The 14,081-nt window shown below is 38.6% G+C and overlaps 1 protein-coding gene across 2 annotated transcripts in view; it reads right to left on the bottom strand.

The window, feature by feature from the left end:
• The window catches only part of FAM114A2 (family with sequence similarity 114 member A2), a 33,994-nt gene extending 19,921 nt beyond the window's left edge, over positions 1 to 14,073 (bottom strand). Inside the window, exons 1-8 of one of the 2 annotated variants that reach the window (XM_049647950.1) lie at positions 14,002 to 14,073; positions 9,566 to 9,810; positions 8,685 to 8,784; positions 8,154 to 8,246; positions 6,816 to 6,907; positions 5,626 to 5,760; positions 4,954 to 5,112; positions 4,182 to 4,305 (exon numbers count right to left, since the gene is read on the bottom strand). In XM_049647950.1, the coding sequence (XP_049503907.1) occupies positions 4,182 to 4,305; positions 4,954 to 5,112; positions 5,626 to 5,760; positions 6,816 to 6,907; positions 8,154 to 8,246; positions 8,685 to 8,784; positions 9,566 to 9,796 (934 nt within the window). In that variant the 5' untranslated portion in view covers positions 9,797 to 9,810; positions 14,002 to 14,073. Of the gene's footprint in view, positions 1 to 4,181; positions 4,306 to 4,953; positions 5,113 to 5,625; positions 5,761 to 6,815; positions 6,908 to 8,153; positions 8,247 to 8,684; positions 8,785 to 9,565; positions 9,811 to 13,493; positions 13,861 to 14,001 lie in introns of those variants that run through there. The other variant, XM_049647951.1, reaches the window with a different exon arrangement.
• Positions 14,074 to 14,081: the final 8 nt, after the last annotated feature.

The following is a 14,081-nucleotide window of genomic DNA, read 5'->3' as shown; positions in this document are numbered from 1 at the left end:
TGGCAAAGAATTTCTTCAAGGCAGAAAATGCAAATGGTCTGGTGATCCCAGGTACACTATAGTTTGGGGAAAGTTGATCTCGCTAAATATTACAGCTATAACCTATGTAAGTCCTCTACACAACTCCTAATCAAATTCTACTATCTAAAAACCTAAAGTCTGACAGGCATTTTGTTTTCCTAGCAATGCTCCTAAATTATTTGGGAGCAAGAGAGGACTCTGAATCCATGCTAGGATGCATGTACCTCAAGGGGTTCAAGAAATAATCCAATTGGAGTACAGGGGGGAAACAGAACTTTTATTTATAGGTATTTGTCTCATTTTTTAAAAAAAAATTCTATTTTAGGGTATACTTTAAAATGTAAATATGTTATTATAGTATTACATGTGTGTAATTTATAATCATCAAATATACATACATTAGTTCTAAGTGCTCAAAAAAACTTACTGCTTACTAAGTGTTGATCAAAAAACATTTGGAGGTGGCACCTGGCTGCCTCAGTGGGTAGAGCATGTGACTTGATCTCAGGGTCATGAGTTCGAGCCCCACAATGGGTGTAGAGATTACTGATAAAAAATAAATACATAAAAAATGTTTGGAGGGGCGCCTGGGTGGCTCAGTTTGTTAAGTGTCAGATCAGGTCATGATCTCTGTTTGTGGGTTCGAGTTTCACAACGGGCTCCTTGCTGACAGTTCAGGGCCTGGAGCCTGTTTCAGATTCTGTGTCTCCCTCTTTCTCTGTCCCTCCCCCATTCACATTCATTCTCTCTCTCTCTCTCTCTCTCTCTCTCTCTCTTAAAAATAAACAAACATTTGAAGATCCTGTCATGTACTCCCTACAGACCTGAGTATAAAAAGTAGTTGCTGCATTAGAATAAAAGTGCGAGGATGGGAAGGAGGCAGGGCTAGTGCTCTGCAGGGACCCTGGAAAGGCTGGGGTCTTCTCCTGCTGAGGCAAAGGGATCAGATGCATAAGACAGAGGGGCAAGAGCTAAGGATGCTGACAGAAAATGAAGATGACCAATGTCACCAGAACCAGATTCTGTGTTTTTCTCTCCCCTCCGCTACCACCATTTTGGTTTTGTTGTTGTTGTTGCTGTTGTTGTTTTTAACATCTTCATTGAGCTGTAATTAAATACCAAGGACAGTGTTGCATTTTCATCCAAAATCACTGGGGAAAGCTGTTGGGAATAGCACTACACTGCTTTCTTTTCAGAGTCCTGATCTCCGGCAAACAGGTAGGGGAGAAAAAAGTCATAGATACAAATCCATCTGTTCAGAAACTCCATTAGAGTCCTCAGAATGGTATTTAAAGATCAGGTTTTCTGATTATTATGCAAAGCCAGATGTTGACTAAATTGAACAAATACTGTTAATGGTACTATGTAAAAATAAATTAAGTTTATAAATAACTGGGGATTGTCACTCTAGAGCTTAGTTGAGAACAACAGAGCAACTTAAGTAAATCAAGTTTAATTTAGGGGTTTCTTGCTAAGTATAGACCTTCATCTATTTACTTATGTCATCCTAATCATGAAAATAGCAGCCACCATTTATTGAGTGCTTACTATGTGTCATATATTAAATATTTCATTAGGCCTTATAACAAGCTGAGAGGAATTAGCATCCTCTTATAGCTGATAAAACAGAAGTTCAGTGTTAAGTAATTCTCCAAGGTCACACGGCTTAGGAAACAGCAGATCTTGAATTTGAACCCAGATCTAACTCCAAAACCCATCCTTTATAAACCTACCATTCTATACTGAATTCTCAATGCTGCAGGTAAGATTTAAAAACTTATATTCAAGAGCCATTTCATATCAGGACCAGCATCTTCACATAGAGTGTATAGTAAGAGGTTATATAACCAGCCAAATTGACTTCTTAGAATGCAGTGCAGAACACAAATGGGAACAAAAAAGAAAAAGGCTCTCTTAGTATAAAATCCATGCATTCCACTTTACTTCCTTCTCTCAAAAGAAAGACCCTAAGACTCTCACTCAAAGTGCCCTGCTTTCAGTACACAGCTTGAATATGGCTAGTTAACTGGTTTTCCACCAGATTAGACACAGAAAATGAGATTCAGGGGTGCCTGGGTGGCTCAGTCAGTTAAGTAGCCAACTCTTGATTTCAGCTCAGGTCACGATCTCACGGTTTGTGAGTTCGAGCCCTGCATTGGGCCCTGTGCTCACAGCGTGGAGCCTGCTTCGGATCCTCTGTCTCCCTCTCTCTGCCCCTCCCCAGCTTGCATGTGCATGCATGTGCACGTGTGCTCTCTCTCTCTCTCAAAACCAAATGTTAAAAAAAAAAACTGAAAATGAGATTCAAAGGATATTAGAAATACAAGCTCACTGATAATGAAGAGAATTAAAAGATGGACATTCAGAAGAAAATAAAGACGCACACAATTCTAAAAAGTAACAGAGACATTTCCAAAAGCAAAGCAGTTTAGATAATTTAATATAGCAGTTCTCAAAAACATTTTGGTCTCAGGATCCCTTTACACTCAGAACTTTTTGATAACTCCAAAGAGTCTTTTATAATGTAAGTTATAGATCTCAACATTTATCATATTAAAAATTAAAATTAAAATGTTTGAAATACTTATCAATTGTTTAAAAGTAACAACAATAAACCCACTACTTGTTGACATAATTTTTAAGAAAAAGTGTGTTTTCCAAAAAAGAAAACTTTTAGTGAGATGAATGCCACTGTTTTATATCTCTACAAATCTCTTTGATGCCTAGCTTGAAGACAACTGGATTCTTTTGTCTGCTTTTACATTTAATCTGTGGTGATATGTTGTTTTAAGTACATCCTACTCTGAATAGTCTGTGACTGCAATCTTTTTTTTTTTTTTTACTGCAATATTTAAAACAAAAAAAGGTGTTCCATGAAAAAACCAACTACTTCAGCTTACAACTTAAACAATACCAGTGCTTTTCCTTCAGACTTCAGGATGTATCACACACAAAATACGAAAAGTAATATATCCAAGGGTCAAGACTTAGTAAGATTAATAATTGCTACATGAGAACAAGACTAAATGAAACTGGCAGTGAATGCATGGTGGTGAAAATACAGTATTAGTACAGTTTGGTGCCACTGTCTTGATTTATGTTAAGAAGCCAGTAATTTTACCCACCACTGCTTTTGCACCATCAGTGCAAATGTCAAAATGATACATTTTTTAAACAGAAAAGAAAATAACATCTTGGTATTAGTATGCAGAGTTTTTTTTAATCATTTTATTTTATTTTTTTTAATATGAAATTTATTGTCAAATTTATCATGCAGAGTTTTGACTCATGGATTCCCTGAACAGATCTTAGAGACCCAAGATTCTACAGACCACACTCTCCAAACCACTGATTCAATCTACCACATGGGTGATTGGCCCATGTGTCTTGATGGACCCTGAGGGAATTTATCTATTCACTTTTAATATTTGTTAACTGATTGCTTCATTAAAAGGAAAAAGGGGGGCGGGGAGGCAAAAACCTACACTCATTAGATTCTACGAAAAAAGTAGCATGTAAGACATATTAGAAACATTTCCATCTAATCTTTAAAATAAAACTCTCAAAGGTTAAGATTCTGTTGACTAGAGATTATGCTTTACGTAAACAAACTTGTTTCCTGATAATTTTGCAAAAATGAGTAGCTACTACACTTAAACTTTGGAGAATATGCAGATATTAAAAATATGGCACACACACAAAAAAACTTTTGAAAATAAAAAGACAAATTATCACCTGCATTTTGGATAACTCCCAACCTACATGCCTGAATTCAAGATGAGGACAGGGATCACAGGAGTCAGAGAGGCACAGAAGCAGTGTCTAGGGATATAAAACTCATAGGGATGACCAGCCAGACCGAGGCACGAATCTAACAAGGGAAACTCTCTAAACAAAAAAGCAGGCCGAGATGTGAGCTACAAGATTAGACCTGGAGAAGCCACAAAGATCTTGGGGGTCAAGGGCAGAGCAGAGGGGGAGTGGGACAAAAATATGCACATAGGGCCGACTGCTCATATCAATGTCTGGTCAGGGGCAAGGCAGCAAAAAAGTAAAGTCAGGCTAGTATAACTGGAGAGAAAATAATATATTTCAAGGGCAATACACTGCATATAAACATGCTACATGCTTTCCACTCAAATGCTGGATTTTCATATTACCTTTTTTCTCTTCTTCCTCTTCCTCACAGAACTCTGCTAGGGAAAAAGCTTCCTTGAGTTGCTCCAACTCATGTTTTAGAGTCTCTAATTCTTCTCCACTTAGAGAATTAAGAATAGATTTCACCTGAATGGATATAAAATAAAAAGTTGTGAGACTACAAAAGAAAAATAAAAACATTTTCAAGTGGAGAAGAGGCCAAATTAAAATAAAAATTATGAGCTCACCAGCTGATACAAACTATTCCTTAAGAATAATACAAGAGGCTAGTCATTACATAAAGATAGGGAGAATTTATACTTCCAAAATAATATAAGCCAGAAACATCTGGAAATTATTAGTGTTTAACAATGGCTGATAAATTAGGGGGAAATGAAATCATTTCCTTGATTCAATTAAATCTTGAATTAAATTAAGTCTTGAATCAATTAAAAACTAACAGGTAACCATATCCAATTGGCAGCTTAAGCCAGAGAGACTACCAAAAAAAAGAAAAAGACCAAGGCAAAGGAAAAGTAACAGATGTGCTATTAAAACTTCTTTGTTCATCTGTCTTCCTTTTGTTTAAATTTTGAAAAGTAACACTTGACTCATTCTATTTGTAGCGGTTAGTTCAAACATTGTTTGTTTGTCTGTGTTGGTATAGTATTTTCAAAGAGTCTCAAGCCTCCATGTGAAATACATTTCATCTTCCAACTGTGCAAAAAGAGACGCAACTATGCAGCACTCCTTTGCTCGGAGACCAACCATTTGAAATTTGGGGTTTGGAATTACCTTCATCTCACTTTCTCGGGAAAGCATCTCCAGAGCTTCCAGATGCGAAAGGCCTTGAAATTCATCAAAGAGTAGCCCATAATGAGTTTTCTTGTCTGTTTCCAAGGCAACCTCATTGGAGGTCCATAGCTCTTCTTTCTCCTTTGCCTCTCGTAAAACCTGGCAAATAGATGAAGGATTACACTGCAGCAAGTAATGAGAGCTCAAGGCTGAGCTCCAAGAGCTGGGGGAAGCAGAGCTGAGACGGGAACCATACAGAACACTGCCCTTTCCTTCCTGGCACTGCAATTCAAATCTGATCGGCTAAGGAGCTGCTGGGAAAAAAAAAAAATGATCACACACAATTCGAATCTGGACAGGGTAAATAAGACCCAAGGAACCAGGTGCTTCTTTGAAAGTGCTTTAAATATTAATCTACTCAACAGCTCTGAAAGGGCTTGTCATCTTCTACTGCAGTGATAAGAGGCTCCTGCAGAAAATAAAGAGTAGGGAAAAAAGAACTGGGCATTTTTATAACCATTAGAGCTCTCACCCCCTCACCCAAAAAAAAGCCTTAATGAACATATCATTGAAAAGTTTTCAAAAGGAAAGAAATACTAACAAGGTCTACTACAGGCAAAAAATACAGATCAAAACAGACACATTAAATACACAGGTAAAGACAAATGGTACCTGAGACAATGTAGAATTCCGGTTCATCAGACCCTTTGTTCTTTTAAATCCAGGATCCCCTTCTGCTATTACATCCATTGTCTTTTTCCCAATGAATTCTAAGGCATCCAAACCCCCACTGATTACGCTCTTTCCCTAGGAAACACATGCAACTTCATTGCAAGAATACTGAAAAAAGACATCTGCATGGTTTGATTATATAAAATAGTGGCTAACAATACCAAGCACTGTCAAGAATATGGAGCAACGAAAACAATCATCTACTGCATGTGGGAATGTAAACAGATACAACCACTGTGGCCAGCTGTTTGTCAGTACTCAACAGAAATGTGTACAGAGGTTCATCAAAAGATGTACAAAATGTCCATGGCAGTACTATTTGTAAAAGCTAAAAACTGGAAACAACCACAATACTCACAAACCATGGAATAAATAAATGCTGTACAGTCACATAATGGAATACAGCAAAGAAAACGGAATACACCATACAAACTACACGATGAAGAAATCACACAAACATAATGTTGAGTGAAAGAAACCAAGTACAACAGAGTCTATACCGTATGATTCCATTTATGTAAAGTTTAAAAGCAGGCAAAATTAATCTGTGATGGTAGAAGTCAGGATTGTGGTCACCATGGGCAAAAGGAAAAATCAGAGATGGCGAGGAGAGGGCACAAGGGGAACATACAATGTACCATCATGTTGTTCCTTAGTCTGCGTTCATGCTGTGAAAATTCAACTGAGCACTTAGGATTCCACTTTTCTACATGTTTTACTTCAATAAGAAGTTAAAATTAAGTACTGGTTATCTATTCTCATGTAAGAAAGACATTAAGTTTCCGATAAAATCCTTTAAAAAATGTTTCTAATCGTCTATAGTTACTCAATTACGGGAAGAATATTTTTGTAAAGCAGAGTTTCTAGGCCACCAATCTCAGAATTCATAGTCCATAAAATATTATGTACATTGTCTCTCTATTATTCTTCATCATCTGCTCTGTCCTTTACTTCTTTAAAGAAAGTTTCCAAGTAGCTCCACTCTACCTCTAAGATCAAAGTAATTGATCTTCAGCAATTTGGACTCATTTAGAGTAATCAGTCCTCATGGCTTTTCAAGAAAAAGAGGGAGAAAGAGACAGAAACCCACTATATTCAGAGAGGTGGAGTCCACCAGGCATTTTACTCACTGTGGTCTGAACAGCAGTAGAGATGGTTGAGAATACACCAAATGGCCCAGTCAATGGGGAGGAGTTTGCATTATCTTTGGCATTTGTCTGTCCTACAAGAGGAAGGGGATGTGTAAACAAGAAGGGATGGTCTATAAATAGTTTTTCTTTATCAGCATGTATGAGACTTTAAAAATTAGATCCTGCTTCCTACACACAGGATAGCCTTAGCCCTTTTTGTTTTATTATTTTAAACTACTCATTTTTAAATGAAAGCTAACATGGCTTTTCATCTTCATTTCATTTAAAAAATAAAATCTAGTCTTTTGAACAAACTACTGATATATGTCATAACACACTATATACTGTATGACTCCATGTGTATGATCTTCTGGACAAGGTCAAACTTTAGGCAGAAAACAGATCAGTAGTTACCAAAAACAAGAGTAAGTGATGGGAGTACCACAAAGGGCCATGAGGAGTCTTTTGGGGGGTGATGAAAATATTCTTATATTTTGATTATCTATACAGATTAAGGAAATATTCTATACTGTATATCACAGTGGACTGCAAGTATATTGTGTAAACAGGACTGTATGTTCATCAAAACACATTAACTGTATACTTAAAAAGAGTAAACTTTACTCTTATAAAGATGTAAATTATACATCCGCATCTAATTTACATTTAATTAGTCATACAAATAAATCATAAAATCCATAAATCTAACTTTCTAAAATATGGCATATTTTAAATTTTGTCCTAGAAAAGTATGCATATTTGGGAGAAAAAATGAGATGATCAAAGAGAAGAGTGGGAGACAATAAAGCCCCTGAGAGATGGAGAAAGCAGTATTAGGGCCTGAAAAGTTTTCTGTTTTCTTGTCCTAGGCCATCTTGATCCCTGGTTCAAAACTCTTCCCTTTGTGGCTTAAGTGAGAGTACAATGATCAAAACAGGTGTCCAAAATTAAATTTCACCCTCATAAATATTCAAACACAAACAAATAAATCCCCAAACGAAACACATTAAAATATTTTTTGTGCCACAACAGGGTCCAACTCAGCTAACTCTTCTTGGGGTCATACTCGATTGTGCCAAACACAGCACTAGACAACTTTTATATTCTACACTCATGGCCTTATTTAATGTTTGTAACCATCTTTTGACATATAAAATATCATCCCATGTCAGCAAAGTGGTTAAAGAACACAGACCTGTTAGTCAAAGTCCAATCCCCTTTCTCACCAGTCCCATGATGTCCTGAATATCAGACACTCAATAAATATATACCGAAGAACAAGCTCAACTGTTCTATTTTGACCCATGGTTCTAGGTCTTAATGTTTCCACATACTGACCTGTTGCACACTGGACTTCCGTTGAAATTTCACTGGGACTAGGAATTCCAAGAGAAGTCTCTGCCTTCTCAATGACATTTGAAATACCTTGGCCTAATGAGAAAAATGGTAACATTTTTATGCCTGAACACTACTTACTATTAGTCACCAAAACTGAAGAAACAAACCTGCAGATGGTTAAAATCACCATAGCCATAGACACGCTATTTTGACCACACGTAACTAATATTTGGGAGTGTAATGTTACCAAACAGACAAACAAAACAAAATGACAAACTTGATTCAGTACCACCACAGATAGTTTCATATTAACAATTCTTGGTCAATGAGAAACTCTAAGTAAAGAATGCTAATGAGAAAAGGCTGCTGCAAACTCTGGGTGTACTATAAACCAGCCTATCCTTCCTGACCAATTTTTAAACTATAAAGCCCTTAAGTAGAGATGGAAGAGGAATTATCAATAAAGTCATTTTTAACACAGATCTATAGCAAAACACATGCAAAAATTAATAAAATGATGGATGACCTTACCTACTGTAGCTACTGTAGCTGAGGCTGAAGAGAGTAAGGATTTGCCCCAGCTGCCCCAATATCCCCATCCAGTCTGAGGTACATCTTTGGAAACAGTCTCCTATTCTTCCCAGTAGGCAGAAAAACAAAAGGCAAAAGAAAATGGAAAAGTAGAGAATAAGAGAGTATATAGGCAAGGTATCTAATTATTAGCCCAACATACAGATGAACAAATACATAACATTTAGCTAAACAATCATATTGCTTGGTGGCAAACTGAGGAAGGCTTAGTCAATTGAGTGCCCAACTTCTTGATTTCGGCTCAGGTCATGATCTCATGGTCCTGAAATGGAGCCCCACGTTGGACTCCACACTGGGCATGCACCCTGTTCAAGATTCTCTCTCCCTGTCCCTCTACCCCTCCCCGCTGCACACATGTGCGCTCTCCCTCTCTCTCAAAAAAAAAAAAAAAAAAATGTATTGCTTGGCTGACAGATGTATGTTACCTGCATTTAAGCACCATGTAGCAAAGGCAACTACTCCTCAAGGTATTTATAAAACTGAGAAAATTGTGTTTTATGGCTTTCAAAGAAAAGAAATAGGTAATCTTAAATTGGTTTTGATTCCACATCCCTTTCAGCCCAAACTTTTATTTTTTTTAATGTTTATTTTTGAGATAGAGAGAGGCAGAGCACGAGCAGGGGAGGGGCAGAGAGAGAGGGAGACACAGAATCGGAAGCAGGCTCCAGGCTCTGAGTTGTCAGCACAAGCCTGACGCGGGGCTCGAACCCACGAACTGTGAGATCATGACCTGAGCTGAAGTCAGACGCTTAACTGACTGAGCCACCCAGGTGCCCCATTAACCCAAACTTTTAATTCCAATGTTTTAATAAACACTTTACTTTGCCTGCAGCCTGTGATGCCTCAACAGGGAGAACTTCTGGAGTCTCAAGATCGATGGAAGGTTTGGATTCTGGTCTTTTCCGAGTGAAAACTACGGGTTCCGATTTATCCTCTGGCTTGACACTTTGGTCAGCAGACTCAGAACTCTTGGCTGGCTCATACTTCTCATCTTCAAGGATGGAGGTTGCTTCAGTTACCACTGGAGTTTCAATATCATTTTTATCCGACATGACTAGATCATTGCCTGGTAAAATAAAAGCCAAAGGAAAAATTAATTCTATAGGGTTTTTAGGTGTAAGTTATTTAAGCTTTTTATCTTGAGATTATCATAGTCACATGCAGGTATAAAAAATACAGACAGATCTGAATATCCTCCACCCAGGTTTTTCCAATGGCAACAACTTGTGTAACCACAGTGTAATATGACAACCAGGAAACTGATACAACCCACTGACCATATTCAAATTTCATCAGTTTTATAGACACTCATGTATGTGTATTCAGTTCTATGAAATTTTATCATATGTACAGATTTGTGTGACCATCACCACAGTCAGGATACAGAACAGTTCAATCACAAGGATCCCAAGTTATCCATTTTTTACTGTTTATATACTTAGAGAGAGAGAGAGCAAGCAAGTAGAGGAGGGGCAGAGAGCAAGGGGGAGAGACACAATCCCAAGCAGGTTCTACACTGTCAGCACAGAGCCCAACGCAGAGCTCGAAACCTCGAACTGCGAGGTCATGATCTGAGCTGAAATCAAGAGTCAGACATTTAACCGACTGAGCCACGCAGGCGCCCCATAGGTTGTCATTTTTAGACACATCCCACCCCACCCTCACCAACCCATAGCAACCACTGATCTGTTCTCCCTCTCTACACAAGATGTTATATAAACGGATTCATTCCGTATGTAACCTTTGGAGATTGTTTTCACTCAGCCTAAGTCCCCCAAAATCCATCAAGTTACTGTGTCAATAGTTTCTTCCCTTTTTTGCTGAGTAGTATTCCTTGGTATGGATGTATTTCAGTTTGCTTAACCATTTACCCATCAAAGGATACCTGGATTATTCCCAGTTTGGGTCTATTACAAATAAAACGGCTACGAACATCAACGTTCAGCTTTTTGCGGGAACGTAAGCTTTCATTTCTCTGAAATAAATGACCAAGGGAACAACTGCTGGATCACACGTTAAGTACTTGTTCAGTTTTATAAGAACTGCCACTCTTTCCCAGAGTAGCTGTACCATTTTACATTACCACCAGTGATGTGTGAGTGATCCAAGTTTCTTAGCATTCTCACCAGCATTTGGCAGTTTACCTTTGAGCCATTCTGATAGGTGTGTAATAATAATCTCACTGTGGCTTTAAGCTGCATGCCTCTAAAGGCTAATGATTTAGAACGTCTCTTCATGTGCTTACTTGCCATCTGGATAGCCTCTTCAGTGAAATACCTATTTGTATCTTTTGCTCATTTTCTAATTCGATTTTTTTTTTTTTTACTGTTGAGTTTTGAGAGCTCTTTATGTATTATAGATTCAAGTCCCTTGTCAGACATGTGGTTTGCAAATATTTTGCCCCAGCTTGTAGCTTATTTTTTCATCTTCCTCACAGGGTCTTTCACAGAACAAATGTTTTTCATTTCAATGACATCCAATGTATCAATTTTTCCTTTTATTGACTGTCACTCAAAAATCTTGGTATTAACTATTTCTACTTAAACTTCTGAGAGATAAGATGATGAAATTTAAGCCATCAGATAGCATCTAAATCAAATCTGCTTTTGAATAACAATGTCAACCAATTCAGTCCCTTTCATAAGTACATCTCTTTGGCAATTAAAGGCAAGATGCTACTGGTATTTTTACAAAAAGCAGATGTTGGTTTCCAAGATAGCCAAATATTCCCAGAGGAGAAATCAATGTATCTCACAAGTACATACTTATACACATACCAAAGCCTTAGGTATATGTAAGTATTTATTTTATACCAGTATTTACTAATAGAGAATTAGACCCAATCCAAGCCATCAAAACATTTCTAATGTGCTAGAAAAGACGCACATACTAAGAACTAAGGCAGCTTGGAAACAGCACTATAATGGAGATACACATAAAATACTCAAAGAACAGAGGAAAAAAAGTCTGCTGGAATCAGACAATATGATTCATGTACAAAGTATCTGAAATAAGCATAGAATAGTGGTCACAAACTGGAATGGCTGCTAAACCCAGCCTATAAATGTTTTTGTTTGGCCTGCACAGTGTTTAAACATTTGTACTAATTGCTAACACTTAAAAATCAGATATTATATATATATGAATATAGATTTTCAACTTCCCTTAAAGTTGAAATATCTGGTAGCACCGGGCCCACTTTTGACATGGTAATAATTAGCTCAAGCCAAAGAGTTGCTGAGCCTTTTAGTCAAAATGTTATCTAGCTCCCTCTGATCTCCACCTAAATCTACTTGACTCATTTGTTACCTGATTAGACGCTGTAGGCGTCTGAGCTTGCAGCGCTTCCCTTAAAGAGCACTTGGGATTGTGACAGGTGAAGGTGTCAATGAGAAAATTCAAGGGTGTGGAAACAACACACAGGAAGAAGTGTGAACAGAATGGACATGGAACATGGACAAAAAACAGTAGTTAATATAGCATGGAGAATGATGGAAAGGCATAAGGCTAGAAAGGTAGATTTGTACAACACCATGGAGCCTAGATCATATGGGTATATGATATACATACATTACACATTCCCAAAACACATAGAAAAAAAAAAAATCTAGATGCAACTACCCACACACATACAAGCCCACTCTGAAATATCCATTCGTTCACTTGCAAACATTTTTTGAGTACCTACTATGTACCAAGCTTTGGAGACTGAGAATTAATTTAGAAAACAGTTTCTACCCCATTTACTCCAAGAGCCTAACAGGAAAGACTCCACAGTTGCTGCATAAAATTCAATGCTTTGTGTACCGAAATATGTACCTTTTTTAAACTATTCATTTCACTTTCCTTATGCTTTTTCCAAGGTACAACATATAACAATATATGTTTTTTAAATAGTATACCATATACAGTCGTCCCCCTTATCTGAGGTTTCAGTTACCTGCGGTCAACCACTGTCTGGAAGCAAATGCTCCTCCTTCTGATTTGTCAGGAGGTCAACAGTAGCCTAATGCTAGCTACATCACTGTGCCTGCATCCTTCACCTCACCTCACCTCACCTCACCTCACCACACAGGCATTTTATTATCTCACATCCTGGAACAGGGCACCTGCAGATAAGGGGCAACTACTATACAGTATATATAACAAACATATTACATAAGTAATTTATATGATTTTATAAAAGACTGGAAAGACATAGTTCAAAACATTAAATACTGGTTATCTCTATTCTTTCACTTGTGCCACAACGACTTAATGAGCACCTAGAATGTGCTAGACATTTGGCTAGGTGGAAAGGCGCTGGCTGTTCACATTATCATTACCATCGCTTTCATTATTAGAATAGCTGTGCTATCCCTGTTCTTAATGGATCATACTCTAACAGGAAAGGGAGGGGGGAATACATTTCAGGTATATGGCACTGCACTATTTAATGTTTTTGTAAGTTTTCCAAACATCCTATAATGTGTTATTTTCAAAAGTGGAGTGAAAAGACTCCAAGAGCTGAAACATTGCAAGTAAAATTAAATGGCTGAGTCATATTTCTTAAAAATATAAATGTACACATTTACATGTACACATATATAGATATATACCTCCCCCCATTTTCCCTGGAAACTTCCAGCCGCACAGTTACCAAAATGGAAAGGGTTTAGCTTAGCAGCTACAAGTACGGGCTCCGGAATTAGACTTTCTTCCAACTTTGGGGGGGGGGGGGGGGGGGTAACTGCGACAAAGTCAGTTCACCTTGCTAGCTGCGTCTCCGTTTCCTCAACAGTAACACAGGCTACAACACCTGCCTGGCAGGGTTCCTACAAAGGTTCCTCCACACGGGGTACGCGAAGGGCTCTCAGAACAGAGACTGGCACATAGGTAACAGTTGCTATTAGGACGGAGGCGGCGGTTGTGTCATTACTGTCATTAACACAGCTTTCTCTAGACGGACAGACAGCAGACGTCCTCACTTGTTCGCACACACAAGACCAGATCCCAAACCGGAGCTCTGGGATCAACAAGCACTCCCAACTTCTCCGACGCTGAAAACGACGAAGAGTTCCGCACCCAAACGTAGCGCTTCAACTACCAAAGCGCTTCATAGGCTCCGCGTCCAGCCGTGGGGGGGTCGGCCGCCCAGCCCCAGGCCACCTCCTGCCCCTACCCAGCCACCTAGACCGCCCGGCCCCGAACCCCCAACCCCCGCACGCCGCCTGCCTCCTCCCTAGAAACCCCACACCCACTCCCCAGCCACCCTCACCCGGACCACGGCTGCCGAAAAGCTGCTCCTGCTGCCCCGGAAGTACTCTCTCGGCGCGGAGTTGGTCCCGCCTGCTCGAG

The sequence above is a fragment of the Panthera uncia genome (assembly GCF_023721935.1).
Source record: "Panthera uncia isolate 11264 chromosome A1 unlocalized genomic scaffold, Puncia_PCG_1.0 HiC_scaffold_17, whole genome shotgun sequence".
Taxonomy (NCBI): Eukaryota; Metazoa; Chordata; class Mammalia; order Carnivora; family Felidae; genus Panthera; species Panthera uncia.
Note: the sequence above shows the minus strand (reverse complement) of the source record. Positions and strands in the feature narration are given on the sequence as shown.